Below are 19,402 nucleotides of genomic sequence, written 5' to 3'. Positions count from 1 at the left end.
CCCCTCTCATATCTGATATATTCAGTTTCATTGTGTGAAACATGTTTAGAGTTTCTTTTCCAATTACTTTTGCGCTGTCTGTTGCATGATCTAGGGTCACAGTCCTACAAAGAATAAAAAGTATGGTTAAAAAGGAAACTTTCACAAATCCTAAAGACTACAACAATTCTGTATTTATTCAAGAGAGGACTTCAAAGAAAGACAGATCGCAATTTCCCGGCATACTGAACTGAAACTGAACACTGTTTTTTTTTGTTGTTCCATGGTTTCTTTTTAAAGGTAATTAGAACTAAGTATGTCCTACAGAAAACAGATTACTTAAGAATTGAACATTCTCAGTGTGTGGTCCATGCACTGTCAAATACAGTATGTACTTACATACATGCTACCTACAAAATGCCAGACAAAAATGTTTCACTTCACAGTACTTGTAGAAATGCGCTCATGAACTATTCTTCACTAAAGCTTGGGTTCGTAAAAAGTTTGCTCAGCATTACTTCAGTTGTGAATTCTCAAAGGTCTAAAAGAAAGAGTTTCAGAAGGAACTTTGAGGAAGATGCACATATAGGCATCTGCATGTGGATTTCAAATAACAAAGAACTTGGATCAATGGCAAGTGACTTTAAACAACATTCCAAATACACATCTTACACTGCGGACAATTTTCTGCAACAGCTCTCACAAAATTACCTGTGGGTTTTACAAACTGCCACCTGAAAACTTAAGATGGTAGTAGTAGTGCTTAGTAGTTCTGGATTCTCTAATGGCCTAATATTTAAGATAGATAAGGACAGAATTTCTCATGGCTAATCAAATGTGAGTGGTGTGAAGTTGTCTCACTGAGGTAACTGATGCAGCTGTTAATTCTGATGGAGTGGGCTCTATGGACAAGAGGAAGTTCCATCTTGGTATTTTGACAGGATGCCATACTGACAACTTACTAAACACTTTAATGGTGTCTCCTTATATTTCTCTCATGGGAAAGCAGTCTGGGAATAGTTCCAAACTTAATAATTCCTTCCATAAAGAAGGAATAAAGCTCTGTCTCAACATACACTCAATCCTAAAAGTATGTTCCTAGACTGTTAAACCTTCAGCTCAAAGCACTGAGGATAGCCAGAAGACAAAAGCATAGGTTGATGGATTTTCTTCTTGATATACAAGCCTCAAAATATGTTTAGCTTCTGATAGCAAAACGTGAATTTTGTAGTTTTAGTTTTTAGCACAGCTAGATTGTATGTCACAAGCTCAAAAGTATGAGGCAGACCCTATGCCTGCAAATTCTACTGTTGATCTGTAACCCACTGAAAGAACACCCCTACCTCTTCAGTCACCAGCAACCCTGAGCAAATGACCCTTCAGTTCAGGAGGGACTCATCTGTTACAACAACATGAGGTGGATGGGAAAGTAGAAAAGACCTATCTTTGAAGATGCCAAATGCACCCTCACACAACAGCATCACCCCTTTATCTAAGGAACAATGGCTTTCATACAGAAGTGTCTGCCTGAAGAATAGAAGTCCATTTAGAAGGTTCTCAGACAACCTTGTATATTTAAACAGTATATAACTACCTCATGTCTAGGGACTGTAGTGATAGGACATGGGGTAATGGGCTAAAACTTAAACAGGGGAAGTTTAGATTGGATATAAGAAGTTCTTTACTGTAAGGGTGGTGAGGCACTGGGATGGGTTGCCCAGGGAAGTTGTGAATGCTCCATCCCTGGTGGTGTTTAAGGCCAGGTTGGACAGAGCCTTGGGTGAGATGGTTTAGTGGGAGGTGTCCCTGCCCATGGCAGGGGGGTTGGAACTAGATGATCTTAAGGTCCTTTTCAACCCTTAACTATTCCATGATTCTATGGTTCTTATGCCTAGGTATCATTTTTGTGCTTTCAGCATGCAAGCATATAGATCTGAGATTAAAAGAAAAAAAAACAACACAACTTTAGTCAACACCATCCAGCTGAACAATAGGAAGCAAAGAAGAATTAGAAATAAAGAAAGGGGAAGAGTAACAACACTTCTTGTGGAAGCTGAAGGTCCTACTCCTTTGACAATGACCTGTCAACTGACTACCGAAGCAGAGTAACAGGGTTATCCGATTTCACCAGGGATGGGCATCCACCACAGGTAGCATCTCAATGAGATCAAGAATGCTGCAGCATGACCAAACTGAAAGGGACTTTACTATGTTGATAATGATCCACAAGAAAATAAAGGTACTTCTGATGAGGAACTTATGACTGTATGAAAAAACTTAACTGCAAAGGTCAAGAGACATGAACCTTCTTATGGCCACCTCAAGAAGAGCGGCCTTCTTGAACAGCTGAAACATGGGGCACAGGCTCTGACCCTGAGAATCTGAGATTCACGTTTCTTTAGCTCCACTTTAGACAAGGACCTCAGTGACAATGTTTAGTGATGGACTTGGCAGTCCTAGGGTAACTTGATGGGCTTGATGATCTTAAAGGTCTTTTCTGACCCAGCTGATTCTATAATTCTTTGGATCTTTGCTGTCTTTTCTAGGACCAGAAAAATTCTCTGCAGACTTCTTGGTGCAACAACATGAAAGATTCGACACAAACAAACTTGTCTGTACTGAGATGGGCAACTGCAGTCCAAGGTGTCTTGATGCCAGCTCCAATCTTCAGAATCAAAAGTGGTCTCTCAGTCTTTTGCAAATACTGCCCTACTCCCCACACATTCTCAACTTGGAGAACAGTACTGATCAGACATCCTTCTTGCCAAGCACAAGTATTTTCTTTGAGAACTGACTCCAACTGTCAGGATCAAAAGTCTGTACCAGTATTTCATGAGACTATTATAAAATTAAAAGCAACCTTAAACTATATTACTGAAGTCAAAAAGGAAGAATACCTCCCTGCCAAGAGAAATGGGTAGTCACGGTAATTAATTGTGAATATATCACTAAATCACTTTAATTTTTAAATAGCATCCACAGACACGCAAGACTACATCCTCTCAAGAAAGCAATTTCAAACCACAAAGAATGCACTTGTAGAGTCAGATTCCTTCTTTCCTGTTTCTGCTTCCTCTGAAACCCACAAATTGTTTCTTCTATGCCCACAAACTTTTCAACATCTACATATATATCAAACATATATTTTCTTTTTCCCCCATTTTAATCTTTGAATAAACTCAAAGGCAAAAGATGACTTAAAATTGTTCTCTTTATGACAGACACCTTAGTCTCTTCTTCCACCTCCCAATATGCCATGTTTATCACTGGGGGATTTACATTCCGTGCTAATGCCCGAAAGACCACATATGTACAACCCTAACACAGAGGACTTCTGATAATACTATTCTACTTCGGATTTTGGTGCAAGGTTTGACATGTACACAAAAAGGTACCAAACACTTTAAAATTTCTGTCCTGTCTTCCTGTAGGTTTTGGTGCCCAACATCCTGTAGAAGTGTTCTAATGCCTACTACCAACCATTCTTTTTTCCAGACATAGTTACCTGGCGATATTATCACAGATCCCATGACCTCCGTATTTTGCAGGCTCCACTGGTGCCCCAGCCTTTCTGACCATAATTTTAAGGGTCAATCGTTTACCCTTCATGCCAGCAGCTTCAAGCCTACGCTGGATTTCTTCTGAGAGGCTCAGAAGGAATGCTTCTGCTTCCTTAGGCTGAAGGGGAAAAACAACATGTTTAGATAATTATTATTTTTCAAATATTGAAGGTAAATCATTAAGGCTTAATGCAATCCAGATTGTGTAAACTGAAAAGAGCAAGCTGACTCACAGGCAATTGTCTTATTTAACATCAAGTGTTTTATTAATATTGCCGGTCGCTGAAGTTAGGTGAGATGGTACATTCCTATCCTACTGTTGAAGTAAGTAGGAAATAATAAGTCCTTTTGGAAATAAGCCTTAAAACCCCAAATGTATTTAGAAACCCCCAACATGGAATTGAAAGTCTAACTTTAAGCACACACCTAGAGGATGAAGGGCATAGGGCTTATAAGGAAAATACTTTGACCATGAGGAAAGTCCAGCAGTGGAAGATGTTATTTAGAGAAGTTTTGCAGTCTTCATTCTTGAAGGTTTTCCACACCAGACTGGATAAAGCCCTGAGCAACTGGTCTGATCTCAAAGCTTCCCCTGCATAAAGCAAAAGGCTGGACTACACAACACCATGAGATCTCTCTCTTTTTTTTTCCTGTAATTTCTATAAATGCTTCAGTTCTCAAAAAAGAGCTGAGTTATTTTTTAATACAATTTTCTCAACAACAAACCTTTCCCCCCACCCCCCAATATTTGTAAAAAGTCCAATGAGAATGTTGTACTGGTGCTGGTTTCAGGCACTGGAATTTTGAATAATCAGCATTTAAATGAAAGAGAATGCTAGGTGCTGACAAACCTACTGCAGTTCTCTCTTTCTGTACCAGACTTGTATAACGAATGCAGAATAGCCAGCTAATTTTGTGCAAGCTTCTTTTCAGTCCAATACTTTTGTAGTCTCTCCTCCCATTTTATCGTTTGGTCTCCTATTTCTTCATTTTCCTCATTCCTATTTGGTGGCTAAGATGGTGCTCTAACAGATCAAAGTGTAAGTGAAAATAATCAGAATATGAGAAGATTCTTCTAAAGCTGAAAGAAGTCACTGCAGAAAAGAAAGCAAGTTTGAATTTACCTGTGTAAACCTTATTCCATAGTTGATTTCTGCTGAAACAGATTTTCTTTCTTTTTCTGTACGAACAGGTCGATCATCCAAACCACGACAAAATCTGTAGAGCATTTGTCCTGTTTTTGGACCAAACTCTTTTTGCAGTTTTGACATTGAAGCATACTGCAGATCTCCACAGGTTTTAATTCCCAAAGAAGCCAGCTTAGATTCCATCGCCCTGCCAACTCCTAACAACAAAGCAATTACTTCTGTTAACTCTATACAATTCCGAGCCAGTCAGGTTTTGAACAAATAAAATCTGCCTTTTTAAACCTACACTAGGTTATGCCAAATAAATAAATATATACTATAAAAAATAAGTTTCACTCAACATGGTCCAAATGGAAACTTTTGGTGTCTTCACCTGTATTTTTTATATATCTAGTTTAAGATGTCATATTGCAGTGTGTTTCTTTATTTCTGGGTAAAATGTTGAATGACTCTTGCTTGCAAATCTTCTTGACAATGTACTGGTTATTACAGAACATACAGCTCTGGACACTACAACACTCAGTCCAAGAAGAGTATCCAATATGTAATATGTTTTGCTACCATATACAAGTGATTTAATCTGGAAGAAAATCAACAAATATTTTGAATACTGTTCCACTGCTTCCAAGGTAGAAAAATATTTCAGGTAGAAGTGATAGCATACCTGTGTCACTTGTGCTTTGATTTACTAAGCACTGGAAACTGTAGGTATCCACGGCAACAGCACATATATAAGTGTGATAAACTTAAGTACATGTCTGGGCTTTGGAGAGGTGGCCTGTTACTTCTGAAAAATATTAGTCCTATGAGTTTACACTACCAAAGTCTCTGAAAGTTAGAAATCACAGGTAATCAGCTTCTATCTTACAGAATCTCTTTGTCTTAGTGGCATTATTGACACAAACACTAAAATGTTTTTACTGTGAATATGCAAGTGAATTCCAAAAACTTCAAAATACTCAAGTCAAACCAAAGTATTATATGAGTCATTTTCTGAGGGAAAAATGTCTTCTGTAAGTTATGCCAAAGAGAAATGATGCTGTGCTTGTGAATTGTGATCAGCTAAGGAAGGGGATACATAGAATTTTCGGTAAACCTGCACCTGTCTATGTATGCTATTCCTGCCACTTTTCCATTTCAGCGTCTATTGTCTATCTTTTAATTTCCTGCCTCCTTTTTTTTTCCCCCTTAAAAAAATTAATGCAGTCCAGAAAGCCAACTGTATCCAGGGCTGCATCAAAAGGAGCGTGACCAGCAGGTCGAAGGAGGTGACCCTGCCCCTCTACTCTGCTCTCGTGAGACCCCACCTGGAGTACTGTGTGGAGTTCTGGTGTCTTCAACATAAAAAGGGTTAAAACTTAAACAGGGGAAGTTTAGATTGGATATAAGGAGGAAATTCTTTCCTGTTAGGGTGGTGAGGCACTGTAATGGGTTGCCCAGGGAGGTTGTGAATGCTCCATCCCTGGCAGTGTTCAAGGCCAGGTTGGACGAGGCCTTGGCTGATATGATTTAGCGTAAGGTGTCCCTGCCCATGGCAGGGGGGTTGGAACTAGATGATCTTAAGGTCCTTTCCAACCCTAACGATTCTATGATTAAAATAGTATTTAAAACATTGAAAACTAAATATGTATGTACATATGCAGGCTGAGCTCAGCCAATCACTAACATACAAAGCATAAATGAGAGCTTACTCAGCACTTTTTGTACTGTGTCTGTGCCACATTATACTACTAAAGTACTAAATAACAGTTCAATACAGAATTAGAGCCAGGAAACACTTTAGCTTACAGCTCTTTTAAATATTTTCATTGAACAATAAAAAAATATAATGAAGCCTGCTTTCATACAGATGCATTCCATACATCCTGAATGTCTACCATTCTCCCAAAACAGTAGTTTCAGTTCCCTGCCACTTATCTGTGAACCCTGCTATGCCTCAGAGAACCTCACTAAAACATGGGGGCCAGAAACGCTTCTTTCCTTCCCTTCAGCTTTCTCCTTGGTCTTCTTTATGTCCACAGGCATCCCACTCAATCAACCCAGTTTTCCCTCACTGAAATATCCTTCTGTCTCCTGATGAAATCCATCCACAGGTCCTGAAGGAGCTGGCAAATGAAGTTGCGAAGCCACTGGCCATCATATCTGAAAAATCATGGCAGTCAGGTGATGCTCCCAATGACTGGAAAAAAGGGTAATATAACCCCCATTTCCAAGAAGGGGAAAATGGATGACCCGGCGAATTACAGACCAGTCAGTCTCACCTCTGTGCCTGGCAAAATCTTGGAGCAGATTCTCCTGGATGGCATGCTAAGGCACATGAAAATCAACAAGGTGCTTGGTGACAGCCAGCATGGCTTCACTAAGGGGAAATCCTGCCTGACCAATTTGGTGGCCTTCTATGATGGGACTACAGAACTGATGGACAGGGGTAGAGCAGTTGATGTCATCTACCTGGACCTGTGTAAAGCGTTCGACACTGTCCCACACAACATCCTTGTCTCTAAATTGGAGAGACATCAATTTGATGGATGGACCACTCGGGGGATAAAGAACTGGCTGGATGGCTGCATGCAGAGAGTTCTCGTCAATGGCTCAGTGTCTGGCTGGAGACCAGTAATGCGTGGTGTCCCTCAGGGATCGGTGTTGGGACCGGTCTTGTTTAACACCTTCATTGCTGACATGGACAGTGGGATTGAGTGCGCCCTCAGCAAGTTCGCCAATGACATCAAGCTGTGTGGTTCGGTTGATACCCTGAAGGGAAGGAATGCCATCCAGAGGGACCTCGACACGCTTGTGAGGTGGGCTGATGGCAACCTCATGAGGTTTAACCATGCCAAGTGCAAGGTCCTATACCTGGGTCAGAGCAATCCCAGGCACAGCTACAGGTTGGGCAGAGAAGAGATTCAGAGCAGCCCTGAGGAGAAGGACTTGGGGGTGTTGGTTGATGAGAAAATGAACATGAGCCAGCTTCAGTGTGCGCTCGCAGCCCAGAAAGCCAACCGTATCCTGGGCTGCATCAAAAGGAGCGTGACCAGCAGGTCAAAGGAGGTGATCCTGCCCCTCTACTCTGCTCTCGTGAGACCCCACCTGGAGTACTGTGTGGAGTTCTGGTGTCCTCAACATAAAAAGGACATGGAACTGTTGGAACAAGTCCAGAGGAGGGCCACAAGGATGATCAGGGAACTGGAGCACCTCCCGTATGAAGACAGGCTGAGAAAGTTGGGGCTGTTCAGCCTGGAGAAGAGAAGGCTGCATGGAGACCTCGTAGCAGCCTTCCAGTATCTGAAGGGGACTATAGGGATGCTGGGGATGGACTATTCATTAGGGACTGTAGTGACAGGACAAGGGGTAATGGGTTAAAACTTAAACAGGAGAAGTTTAGATTGGATATAAAGAAGTTCTTTACTGTAAGGGTGGTGAGGCACTGGAATAGGTTGCCCAGGGAGGTTGTGAATGCTCCATCCCTAGCGGTGTTCAAGGCCAGGCTGGACAGAGCCTTGGGTGACATGGTTTAGTGGGAGGTGTCCCTGCCCATGGCAGGTGGGTTGGAACTAGATGATCTTAAGGTCCTTTCCAACCCTAACTATTCTATGATTCTGTGATTCCTATCTGACCAAGGAACACAGAACAGAAAACATGTACTCTGGTTATGCACATGACTGGGAACTACCCACAAAACATACAACACTTGAATTTTGCCTGCCCATCCCTCAAAGGATTGTACTCATTTGGATTGCTTTCCTCTGTCAAGCTGTCATTTTTAACAACACTTGCGGAAACACAATGTCAGTAGGACTTCTTAGTAAAATTTGGCTGAAACTGCAGTTAATAAAATTAGTAGTACTGTCATACTTGCTAAATTATAAATCATGATCGTTGTCACAATCATTTCTTCAAAAACCTAGGCAAAAAAGTTGGAATTTGACAAACTTGCTGCGGTTCTTTAAAAGAATCAACACATTCTTTCACAGTTTGCAGTATATCATGGACTAAAAGATCCTCACACAAAACAATAATTACCTGTGTAACAAATGCCCAATGGGTATTTTAAGTCTACCAAAACCAAAACCTGTCTACAGCTGCATGAAAAGCGTAACACTGGTAATACTACCACAGCTGCCTTACTTCACACCTTCCTCTCTGTTTATCAGCCATTCTAACACAGCTCATGTTGCAAGCAGAAGCACTTCTCTAGTTCTGTAACATTCTTCCTCTTCCAAATTTTCTTATTTTTTCTTCTCATTCTCTTCAAAATCAGTTTCTTAGACACAGCAGAGAATAAATAAACTCCTCTCTGTGCTTTTTCCCTCTTCATACACCGTTTCATTATGGCATCTCTGCTATTTTTTCCAACTCGTGAGTTCATATACTCCTTTTTAGAAAGAATACCCTCTTGGGCTAGTTCTCATTTCTAAGCAAACTGTCTCTCAGAGTCATAAGTACCTGATGTTACCCATTCGATTACATTCATTATGATACAGCAAGCTTGCGCTCACTTGAAATTACTCATCTCAATTTTTCTAAAGATTATAAGGCTGCATAACATTCTCTTCTGTAGATCATGTTGTGTGAATCCATAAAATTCTTTACTAAAAGAGATGCTTCTCAAAGACACAAAAAGGACACATTCTTTCCAGAAAGTAGAGAATTTTTAAGAAGTCAGTATACCTTTTTGTCTCTCAATCGTAACCATGGAATAGCATCTAATCTCAGAACACAGATTTGTAACTGAAACTATTTTAATTTCAAGAGCCAAAGTGTCCTCTAAAAGAAAGGAGTACCTGGAAGACTGGTAACAAGTTGCCCTCTGATAAAATCATCCACTTCTTCAGGTTTTAAGTGATACTGTCCATCTGGCTTTGCTTTACGAGTTGCCATTCTGGCCAGCAGAATATTAGAACCTGTAAAAACAATAAATTAAAGTATGTCTGTGGTAACTTCTGTCCTCTCAAGTAGAATGCCACAGTTCTGTAATCAAGGAAAATATGCAGAAAGTGAGTCAAATTCCTTATCTTCGGCAAAGAATTTAATGAAATATATTCATGAGCTGCTAGCAACATTTGTTATTACAGCAAGTTAAAACCAACTAAACAAAAAAATCCACCAAAAAATCCCAAAACAACCAATAAGTAAGTACTGGACGCTTCACTAAGAACACTGAATTTATTTGTCTTGGGTATGTTCGACACACGTAGAGGTACAGATAAAGAGTTAAGTGCAAATGGCTAAAAAATATAGAAGGGTAATATTTTAACACTGCAGAACAGACCACTGTGGTCAATGTAAGTAACAGGTGACAATTCTATCCACTATATTATATGTGAAATTCTGGAATTTAGCTAATATTTGGGCCTGAGTATTCACTAAAAAATTTCCAATGACTTTGGTAAAGTATTATATGCACTCTTAAAAGTGTGGTGGGAACCTAGTCAGCATTTTTTATTTCCCTATTCATATGCTTATTCATGCTCAGCCAATAAGATCTCTGGAATGGTACCCAAACACGTTCATTATTGCCACTCAAACATCCCATCCAATGATAGAGCAAACTAATAAAAGGAGATTCACAACTCACAGCACTGTGTGTTACTATTCCTCTTCTCCTCTCACCTATGCTCACATTCTTTCTGTCTGTTCTAAAATTTTAGTTAATAAGAGCAGTAACAGAGTTTTACATGCACTGTTTCTCCTGAGGGATTAAACTGATGAAACAATTAATGACAGATTCTTCATTCAATTTCCTATTTAACTGTGAGAATGTGTTTTGTCTAGAGTACTGAAGATTTCTGACCCTCTTATCTATCAAGTGTATCAATATAGCCTCTCCTATCACGCAATCTCAGTGATTTACCTTCTGCAATGTATTATTGCAACAACACAATTACTTTATTGCCACATACTTTATTGAGTTAAGTATGAAAAAATTAATACCTCACTTAACAAATGTGTGTTTAATCTTTTACCAGCATTGTTTAAATCGGTTTAGTTTAGCCCCTAAAATCTAAAGGGTAAAAATGTTACATTTATTCAACTGGCATAAGCGTATCTTTCTTCAATTTATCTCTGATCAGCCAACAGTGTTGAGAGGAGATCTCAACAGTGTAACAGTATCTATTAAAATTTACATCTTATTATACTGATACAACTTTCACAGTGGGCAACATACAAATCACACAAAATGTATGCTTCAGGCAGAACCTGTTTTTGAAATAAGGTCTCTACATTCATGTAATAATAAAACTACAATTGTTTGCCTCTGACTTATTTACTAAAAATTAATTACAAATGAAGAGACAAAGTCCTTGTCATATACCTACCATATGAACTTCTAGAATGGATACCAAAATTATTTTCCAATATCTCACAAATACTGATTATTAGGAAAAAAAAAAAAGTAAAAAATGTCTCTTTCAATTGGTAAGAGAACTATGATAACAGATTACAAAATAATGCTTTAAAAATTGATTTTGCTCTTTCTGTAGAAATAAGCACATGAAAGAGATCACAAATGTGCTTCAAGTCAAAACAAAATACAAACAGGGAATTACAGTCTCTCTACTATGATATAAGAAATAAAGAATTCTGCCTACAGTACTGACCTTGTCTCACAAGTGGATTTTATACACATATACACTCAGCATATTTTTTACAGATATTCAACTCTAGTATTAATTGGGGCCAAAAAGCAAAGGAGAAAGGAAGGGGCCAGGTGAAAAGAAATCAAGGAAGTCTTTTCAGATGTGTGATTTTGTATACAATGCCTACTACAAATCACACAAACCGTTGCTTTCAGTATCTTCTAATAATTATGCTAAATCATGCCATGGTTAAGCTCTTACTGCTATCTTTGATAAGGAACAGACTGTGCTCATTTTATAAATTCTATAAATGTTTTCCCATTTATTGAAAAAATAGAGTAGCCTTTCATAAAAATGAATGTAAGAATATCATACTGATGTCATTTTAGCATACTGTTCAAATAACAAAGATGTACAATTTTGTAATTTTTTTGCTTAAAACTTTCTACTTATGAAGATTTTTCTCGCATTTTTATTTACACTAATTTAATGCAATGGCAATAGATTCCCTATCACGCAAACACTTAAGAGTTTTAGCAATCTTGCATATCTTTGATAGACCTAATAATAGCAGGTACTGCTTGTAAACAAAATGAAATAAGGTACTTGCCCATCCCAACAGAAGCAGTGCATTTAGTTTGGGCTTTGATTTCGGTGCGGATAGCATTTGCAAGTTCATCAGGAGTCAATCTGGTCTCTGAAAGGATTTCAGTGATATCTACTAGTGCTTCATCACAACTGACTGCTTCGATGTTATGAGTATAGCTATCAACACAAAGTAAAGGAGGTGAAACACCAGCAACAGCTCACCATCTGTTAAAACAAATATGTAGCAAATAAAGTCTTCCTTTTGTGGTGGTATTACCCTGCTTATTTTGTATCACACATCACATACTAAAAACGCTAAACCAACAAATTACAGTAACATTACTAATGTAGGACTAATTTCAACATGCATTATGATTTTAAGGGAACAGCTAGAGAATGAGTTGAATACTTATTTTTCATATACAGTAACAAATTTCCAATTTTGTTTAAGTGCATTTTAAACCAGAAAGTAGTTTCCAATAGATGTTACTCCAGTAACCCATTCTTAAGTTACTCAAAAAACCTTACTGGAAGAATCTCACTACTAAGCAGGGATCTGCTTCGCACAGTGTAATCAGTAAAAAATTTAGCAATGAGTCTTTTGGAACTCAGATGTCAGGATGTGAATTCAAGGCAAAAGAATGCAGAAGAAAGACAGTGCTCAAAATAACAAAAATACTACAAAAGGAAGACCTCAAATAGGAATGGCTTTGTTGAAGCTGAAGAGTAACATGGAGGTGAAAACACTAAATTGAATGGCATTCAGCAGTGGCAAATATGCTTGACAATCTTACCATGAAAGACCACGTAAACAAACAGCATGTGTTACCTTGCTAATATTTCATATACTGTCTGTGCAACTTCTTTGTATGCATCAAAATCGTATGAAACTGCTTGAAGATTTGGACACAACTTTTTTGCTTGGCCAAAAAACATTCCATTCTTTATGCCGACTTGTCTGAAAGAAAACCCCACAAAACCAAACCACCCGAAACCAAATTAATACATCACCAATTTTTCTACAAATTAACTACAGGGCATTTCCAAATGAAGTATTTGTCTTTTCCCACAAAAATGAATTATCAATAAAAAGGAATCTAGCAACTCAATAGGTAAGAAAAATAACTGCAAATACAGTATCCGAATTAGCTGTGTAATATTTAGGCATGCAGCGTGGACACCCTGCCTTTGGGAACAAAGTCTCCAGAAAGTACCACTTGCTACCTTCTGCTTCAAATTAAAACCATGCATATACCTCAGTGACTAAAGTAACCAGATCTTATATTCCACTGTGCAAGCTAACAAAATTCTGCTCTTGTATTAAATACACTCTCATTTTTTGAGATATAAATATAAGCCTGACTATTCTAGCATGCTTGAGAAATGTTCCAATGAAGGAATAATTTCTGGGATATTATATCTATCATGGAAGAAAATTTTATTTCCAACACTGTGCTTATAACAAGTTATTTCATACTCTGAGCATTCATGGGGGGGGATGCTCAATATAATCAGTGCAAGAAATGGCTTTTAGCTTAGTAATCACACTTACTGTCTGATTTTAACTAAAAACTTCAGTAACAGTGCTCTTAATTCCATGAAAGAATGCAATTTTGACGCAAAAAAAAAAGTGAAGATAACCTGATGAAATCAACAATTAACATAGTGAATGGCACCAGTTTTTCTTTAACAGGCTTTGTTTCAAGTAATATGTAAGTTAGGTTAAGAGCTATGAAATACTTTAAAAAGCAGCAGCATCCACAAGAAACACCTTGTGTTAAATTCTAACAATATATGTAATTACAAATTTTAAAAACATAAAAATTCCTTTTTAGATAAATATGAAGAAACCATCTTAAAACCTGCTAATTTTTGACATTTTATGATACATGATTTTTACCTACCTGGCTTCATAACTACAAGAAGCTACTTCAGCCATGGACAGCACAGTGAGATTGAAGTCAGCTCCATTCACATGAGTGGAATCCAGATGCTCCCAGACTGGTGAGTCCAGCTTATCAGGTACTCTAATTTCTGCTTGGAAAATAATATTTTTATAAATATTATTTTTCTTAAGAGTTCAACAGAATGGATGTGAATAGAATAAGAATTATGCATTTTATTTTATACAATTTCTATACTGCTACCTCCTAAGAGGTTCTTAATACTATATTGATTCATATAATGGTCCAGAAAAAAAGTACCAGAACACCCTTTCCATGGTAATCTCTCTCTGCAAATCAGTATACATGCTACTGAGAATATTAAATTAACAGAAAAATCCTGCTTCTATTTTCCTCAAAATTACTAGACAGCACCTTGTTGGTGACTGCATATACCATACTGCAGAGTAAGACTGATCCCACTTATCATTAATGACAATAAAAATGATCAAACACTTGAGGCTTACTGCTACAACCATATCCTATAAACAAATAAAAGACACTAAAAATTTACCAACTGCTTAGCTGAGCGAGATGACACTTAACTACGTTCCTTTTTGCAAAAAGCACACCTACCACCAGAACAGAGAAATTAAATTCAGAATACAAGACCACCTTTTATCATACTTACAACCTCTTATTAAAACTTTGTTCTAATTATCTAGATACCACCAAGTGGTTTTTAAGAAGTGAAATAATCAGAATACTAGTTAGCTCAAATTAAAGAACATTAGCAAGAAACTTGTATTTCCTTTAACACTCTTATGAGGATATTAACTGACAAAACTTCTGTTGTTACTTCCTAATAATACTTTTATTAGGATATGTCAACTTCTTTCAAATATCACCATAAATTTATCTTGGATCAAAATGATACAATTATAAATACTGCAACCCCAGACTTAAAATGAGACAGACTTTCCCTAATTCTATAAAACTTTACTGCATGCTCTGAGATAAGGCCCCTCCAGGCCCACTGCACACTAGGTACTAGAACAGAACTCCAAACACTAAACACTGGAACCAAACACAGCATTTTCTATTTGGGTTTTCACAGTATGTAAACCTTGAAAGATACATGCCTGTAACTTAAATACAGATCCACCTGAAAAAATGTCTAGATGCAAAAACTACTATGCCCTTTCAAACTCCCTGTCAGAATCAAAAAAACCCCAAGTATCATACAGAAAAAAAGCTTCTGTTTACTTAAAATGAACTAGTATGTATATTACAGGTCTTTTTCTTTATTGCATTCTATCTAATACCATACACCTTTGTAATATAATAATCAGGGAGTTTTCTTCAGAGTGCCACAAAGCCTAATTATATTTCATGGTACTAACAACTTACACACCGACAATTTGACTGAAAGGAAACATGATGCTATGTGCACATGGGAGTAGTTATCAGACCAGAGAAAGTGCTGTAATGAGTGGAGACAGCAGGGGTAGAACCTGACTCATGTGAAAAACTGCTTTTATTCAGAATTTCTGCTAAATTTGTGCACCTTTTTATGTCTTATATGTTTTAATGTATGATGAGCTCAGTAAGTTACCTAAGATGTCTGCAACTGAAAATTAGAGCAAAATTATGCCCCAAATAAAGATAAGAATGACAAGAACAATTTATTTAGTCCATGCCTTCCTGTGCCCTGGCCTGAGATGATGCTGTCATCTTGTCTATCTTCATTGGACTCGTCGACTTTTTCCACTTCGCAGCAGAGCAGATCCCCCCATGAGCTGATGGAGTCACTTCATGTGAAATTCAGGGCAATGCAGAACACATTGTCCTCAATGGAAGGCAAGGTAGAGAACCTCTCACCAAAAGCTGGGAAACTAGACAGGCACATGGTGAATGTGGAGCAACGGATGGAGAAATCAGAGGCCAGGACCCAAGTCTGTGAAAAAGAAATCGCTGAGAATAAATCTGTGACTAATATGATGGTTAAAATCTGCTGCTCTTTAGAATGAAAAAAGGGAGATACTAGGGTTGAGGGAAAGGAAGCCTAGAAAACATTCACATCTTGGGCATCCTGGCCATGGAAAAGAGACCCCAAACTATGAATCGTGATTAACGTATGTTAATCTTCTATCTTTAGAACATGAATGTTAAAGATGGCATGTATGTAGAGAAGTAATTTCTACTACCCAGAAAGGTCTTCTCCAACTTGGAGATTTAGGGTGAGAATGATAGCAAGTTTTTAAATTTAGAAGTTATACATTTTTGGATGAATTTGAACAAGAAAAAGAAAGTATTTCATAAAAGATTCAAGATTCTATTGACACTGGATATTTGTCTAGCAATGCAGATCAAAGGCAGGAGCCAGTATCACTAAAGAAGTAATTTGCAAAAAAAAAAAAAAAAAAAAGAAGTAGCTGATGCAGCAGAATTCAGTATTTGGTCAAAAGTGATTCATAAGAGTTTGGGGTTTTTGTTTTGGGTTTTTTTTCCCTTCCCTTTTTTTTTGTTGCTGTTGTTGTTGGGTTTGTTTTGGGTTGTGGTGTTTTTTTGTTTGTTTTTTTAATTTAGAACATTTTTTTCTAATAAGCAAGACCTGGAGAAGGCAAAATCAGAGAACAGCCTGGAAAGCATGAAGCATCGAAAAAATGAAGTGGGTTCCATGTTGAAGCATGAATGTAAAAATACGCTCATGTACAAGGTTGGTCCAAACTACCCTTTAATTTCAATTGCTTAACGTGTCCCCAGACAGAATTGTGTATATTTAACTGCATAATTTAGCATTCTGTGTTTTTGACATTTTAGAAAAAGTACTTTTCCATGTGATACACGCGTGTACTAAACCACATTTACCTCTGGCATGGCACAGTTAAATACATGCTGTGAAGTATGTCACTTCACTTTCTAAGATACTGTGATGCTAGAAAACTGTAACCCGCAATTCCACCTGTTCACCTAAGACCATAACTGTTTATTTTCCCCAAAAGGAAGACAAGCCATGTACTTGAGAGAATGCAAGCAGAAACAACAGGTATTTTTTGTTGATAAAACTACTGTACATGGAGGTAAAAATTAATAAAGAGGCCAAAAACCATTATGAGCTGCAGCTAATGAAGAGAGACTATAAAAAGTGTTAGGAAAAAAATTCTTTCATCAAAAAAATTGGTTGCACAATAAGACTAAGTATCAAGAAAGAATGAACTAGCTGCCTGTCTGTGTGCAAGCCAGGGAGGCTGGATGAAGTTAAAGAAACGAGTGTGTGGATATCCAGAAAAAGCAGCTGCAGTAAGAAACTGAGTTTATTATACAAGGCTGAAATCTGCTCTACCCTTAAGCAATAAATACAGTAGAAGAGATCCTATTGAATTTGTGAATCACAAAGAACATGCTGGACATTAGCTAAAACTTCTATTATTTAACTGACTCACTCTCCAAACATCACTTGCTTGTATTAAGTCACACCCTTATCCAGTGTAAGGTCCCAATAAAAGTCACTGCATAAAGCTGAATACAAGAGCTCCATTACAGAAAATCCAACTCTATAAAAGCCACAGCTATCTCTGTAACGCATTCATATATGGCACTGCAAACAACACAGCAGAAACTAAGTCTGAAGCATCCTGAAACGTCCCTAAAAAGTTAAAGGCCAGCGGGTTCCACAAACATATAATCTATCTCAGTTCTGAAGTGGTCTTAAACTACAGCAAAAGACAAATAAAATGGTATCACTTCCTTAATACCCTGGTTGGTTAAAAGTCCATATACAAGGGCAGCCGCTATTTAATTTCAGTTTAGATTTGAAAGTTGAGTTTCAACTTTACCCCTTGTGTATGCACTTTTTACCAACCTTCATGTAAAAACAAAGTTTCAAGCTGATTATAGAGACTGTTGGAGAAAAAAAGAGCAACTAGTTGCCAATGTCTAGCAGTATACTTTCCCATACTAAATACAGTTCAATCAGTATAATAATAATCAAACGTTAATAAAACTGTTTTGTTTACATTAGTATACTACTGCTTATGGAAAGTAATGAATTTCTAAATTACTGCAGGCAAGTAAAGAATTCTCAAACTACAACAGATGCCCTGGTGTTGTGGAAAGAAATTACTGGTGAGACAGAGCTCATGGAAGTTGCACAGACTTTCCAGAAACTTAAAATGATTTAAGGATCACCCAAATTAACTCACTGTATACAGATATTGTACTCGTGCAATTCAAAAACAAAAGAAAATTGTCACTGGGCACATGCTATCAGCTCTACTCTTATAGAAAAAAAAAATTAGTAACCTTTTAAAATTTATTTGGCACCTCTTCTCTACAACAGACATAACAAAGTGATTTCCAGACAACCTGTATTTATTCTTTAAATAATTACTTAACATGCTATCTTATACTCAACCTCAATGAAAGTGAGTAAAACCTAAAATTACTTCAAAATAATTAACCCATTCTTAGAAAAGTTAAATAAGAAGTTGTTGCAGTGGCAGGTCATTATTGAGGCCACAGAGAACCTTGTCCAAAGATACTTTTTTATGAAATCCCTTGTGAAAAAAAAATTATCCACTGTGCACTTTATTAATGACTTTAAGGAAAAAGTCTTCAATAACAAAAGAACATACAGACAAACAAACAAACAGACTTATCTGTACCTGCTTTGCCATTCATTAGCTTATTCTGGTAATATTGCTGTTCAAGATGGGGGTTTGCACCAGGGCGCAGTGCTGCCTTTCCTGCACCTTTATTACTAGTAACAGCTACTGGTTTTCCTGCAGAGAAGAAATGCATGTACTTATAAGTCAACATAGTATAGCATCTTACATTTTAATAATAGCACAGCTAGAATCAGATCATAAAGATGTCTGCTTCATTTTTTTTATAACTTCTTCAAAGCTTATACACTCTTCACAGCATTAAGGAGGAAACAGCTATGAAAGTGACTGCATTGTGACTATGAATTTGCTGTCTTAATTGCAGTCACCTGTAAAGAAGAAAAGCTTATAAAGAGTGGAAATATAGCTATAACAGTTTATCTTTAATAACAAGTAAAAATGGAAGCTGTGAAACTTCACCGATGTCCTAATGATTCCTTAGTTTAAGACACATCAAACACCAATGATTTTAAATATTGCTCACGTTTATTAGCTTAAGTAAACTAGAAGGGTATAGACATATCAATGTACTCAGTTCTATTTGTTTCATTCATTGTACAAAATCAAACATTTGGTAAACTCTTGACTTTTTAGTAGTATCAACACCTCCCTTGTTTTTCTACAGGAAGCTGATTTATGCACTGAAATTTCTGGAAAATTTATGCACAGAAAGTTTTCTGTGGAACAGAAAAAACACAGAAAGGTGCTAGGTTCTTTATATTCCAATAACGGAATTTTAAACGTGGCAGGAAATAGTCTCTCTGATACAGTTGCTCCTGCCTTTGGGCAGAACACAATAGAGGAACTGTATATACAGCTTACTCCTTCCCAAGATCTACAATATTCTGGGTGGCAGATGGTCACTCCTGCACCAAATCTTCAGACTTGTGCATCACTGAAGTTCAGTGTTTGCACAGAACAACTAGTATGTCCATTTCTCAATATTACACTTGCAAATAAAAAACTCCAACAAAACTTGCCAAGGAGCTCCACTAACTC

At 37.4% G+C, this 19,402-nt stretch overlaps 1 protein-coding gene across 10 annotated transcripts in view; it reads right to left on the bottom strand.

Moving 5' to 3' along the window:
* Positions 1-19,402, bottom strand: part of REV1 (REV1 DNA directed polymerase) — a 65,441-nt gene that overhangs the window by 12,282 nt on the left and 33,757 nt on the right. For 5 of the 10 annotated variants that reach the window (XM_061459674.1, XM_061459675.1, XM_061459673.1 and 2 more), the window contains 8 exons: positions 18,404-18,520; positions 13,758-13,890; positions 12,683-12,811; positions 11,876-12,030; positions 9,469-9,588; positions 4,664-4,884; positions 3,485-3,657; positions 2-104 (listed from right to left, as the gene is read on the bottom strand). In XM_061459674.1, the coding sequence (XP_061315658.1) occupies positions 2-104; positions 3,485-3,657; positions 4,664-4,884; positions 9,469-9,588; positions 11,876-12,030; positions 12,683-12,811; positions 13,758-13,890; positions 18,404-18,520 (1,151 nt within the window). Of the gene's footprint in view, position 1; positions 105-3,484; positions 3,658-4,663; positions 4,885-9,468; positions 9,589-11,875; positions 12,031-12,682; positions 12,812-13,757; positions 13,891-15,351; positions 15,679-18,403; positions 18,521-19,402 lie in introns of those variants that run through there. The other 5 variants (XM_061459676.1, XM_061459678.1, XM_061459682.1 and 2 more) reach the window with 4 other exon arrangements.

Source organism: Pezoporus flaviventris, unplaced genomic scaffold (genome assembly GCF_033815535.1).
Source record: "Pezoporus flaviventris isolate CSIRO_AGI_PZ_B2104156 unplaced genomic scaffold, CSIRO_AGI_Pfla_v1 ptg000030l, whole genome shotgun sequence".
Taxonomy (NCBI): domain Eukaryota; kingdom Metazoa; phylum Chordata; class Aves; order Psittaciformes; family Psittacidae; genus Pezoporus; species Pezoporus flaviventris.
Note: the sequence above shows the minus strand (reverse complement) of the source record. Positions and strands in the feature narration are given on the sequence as shown.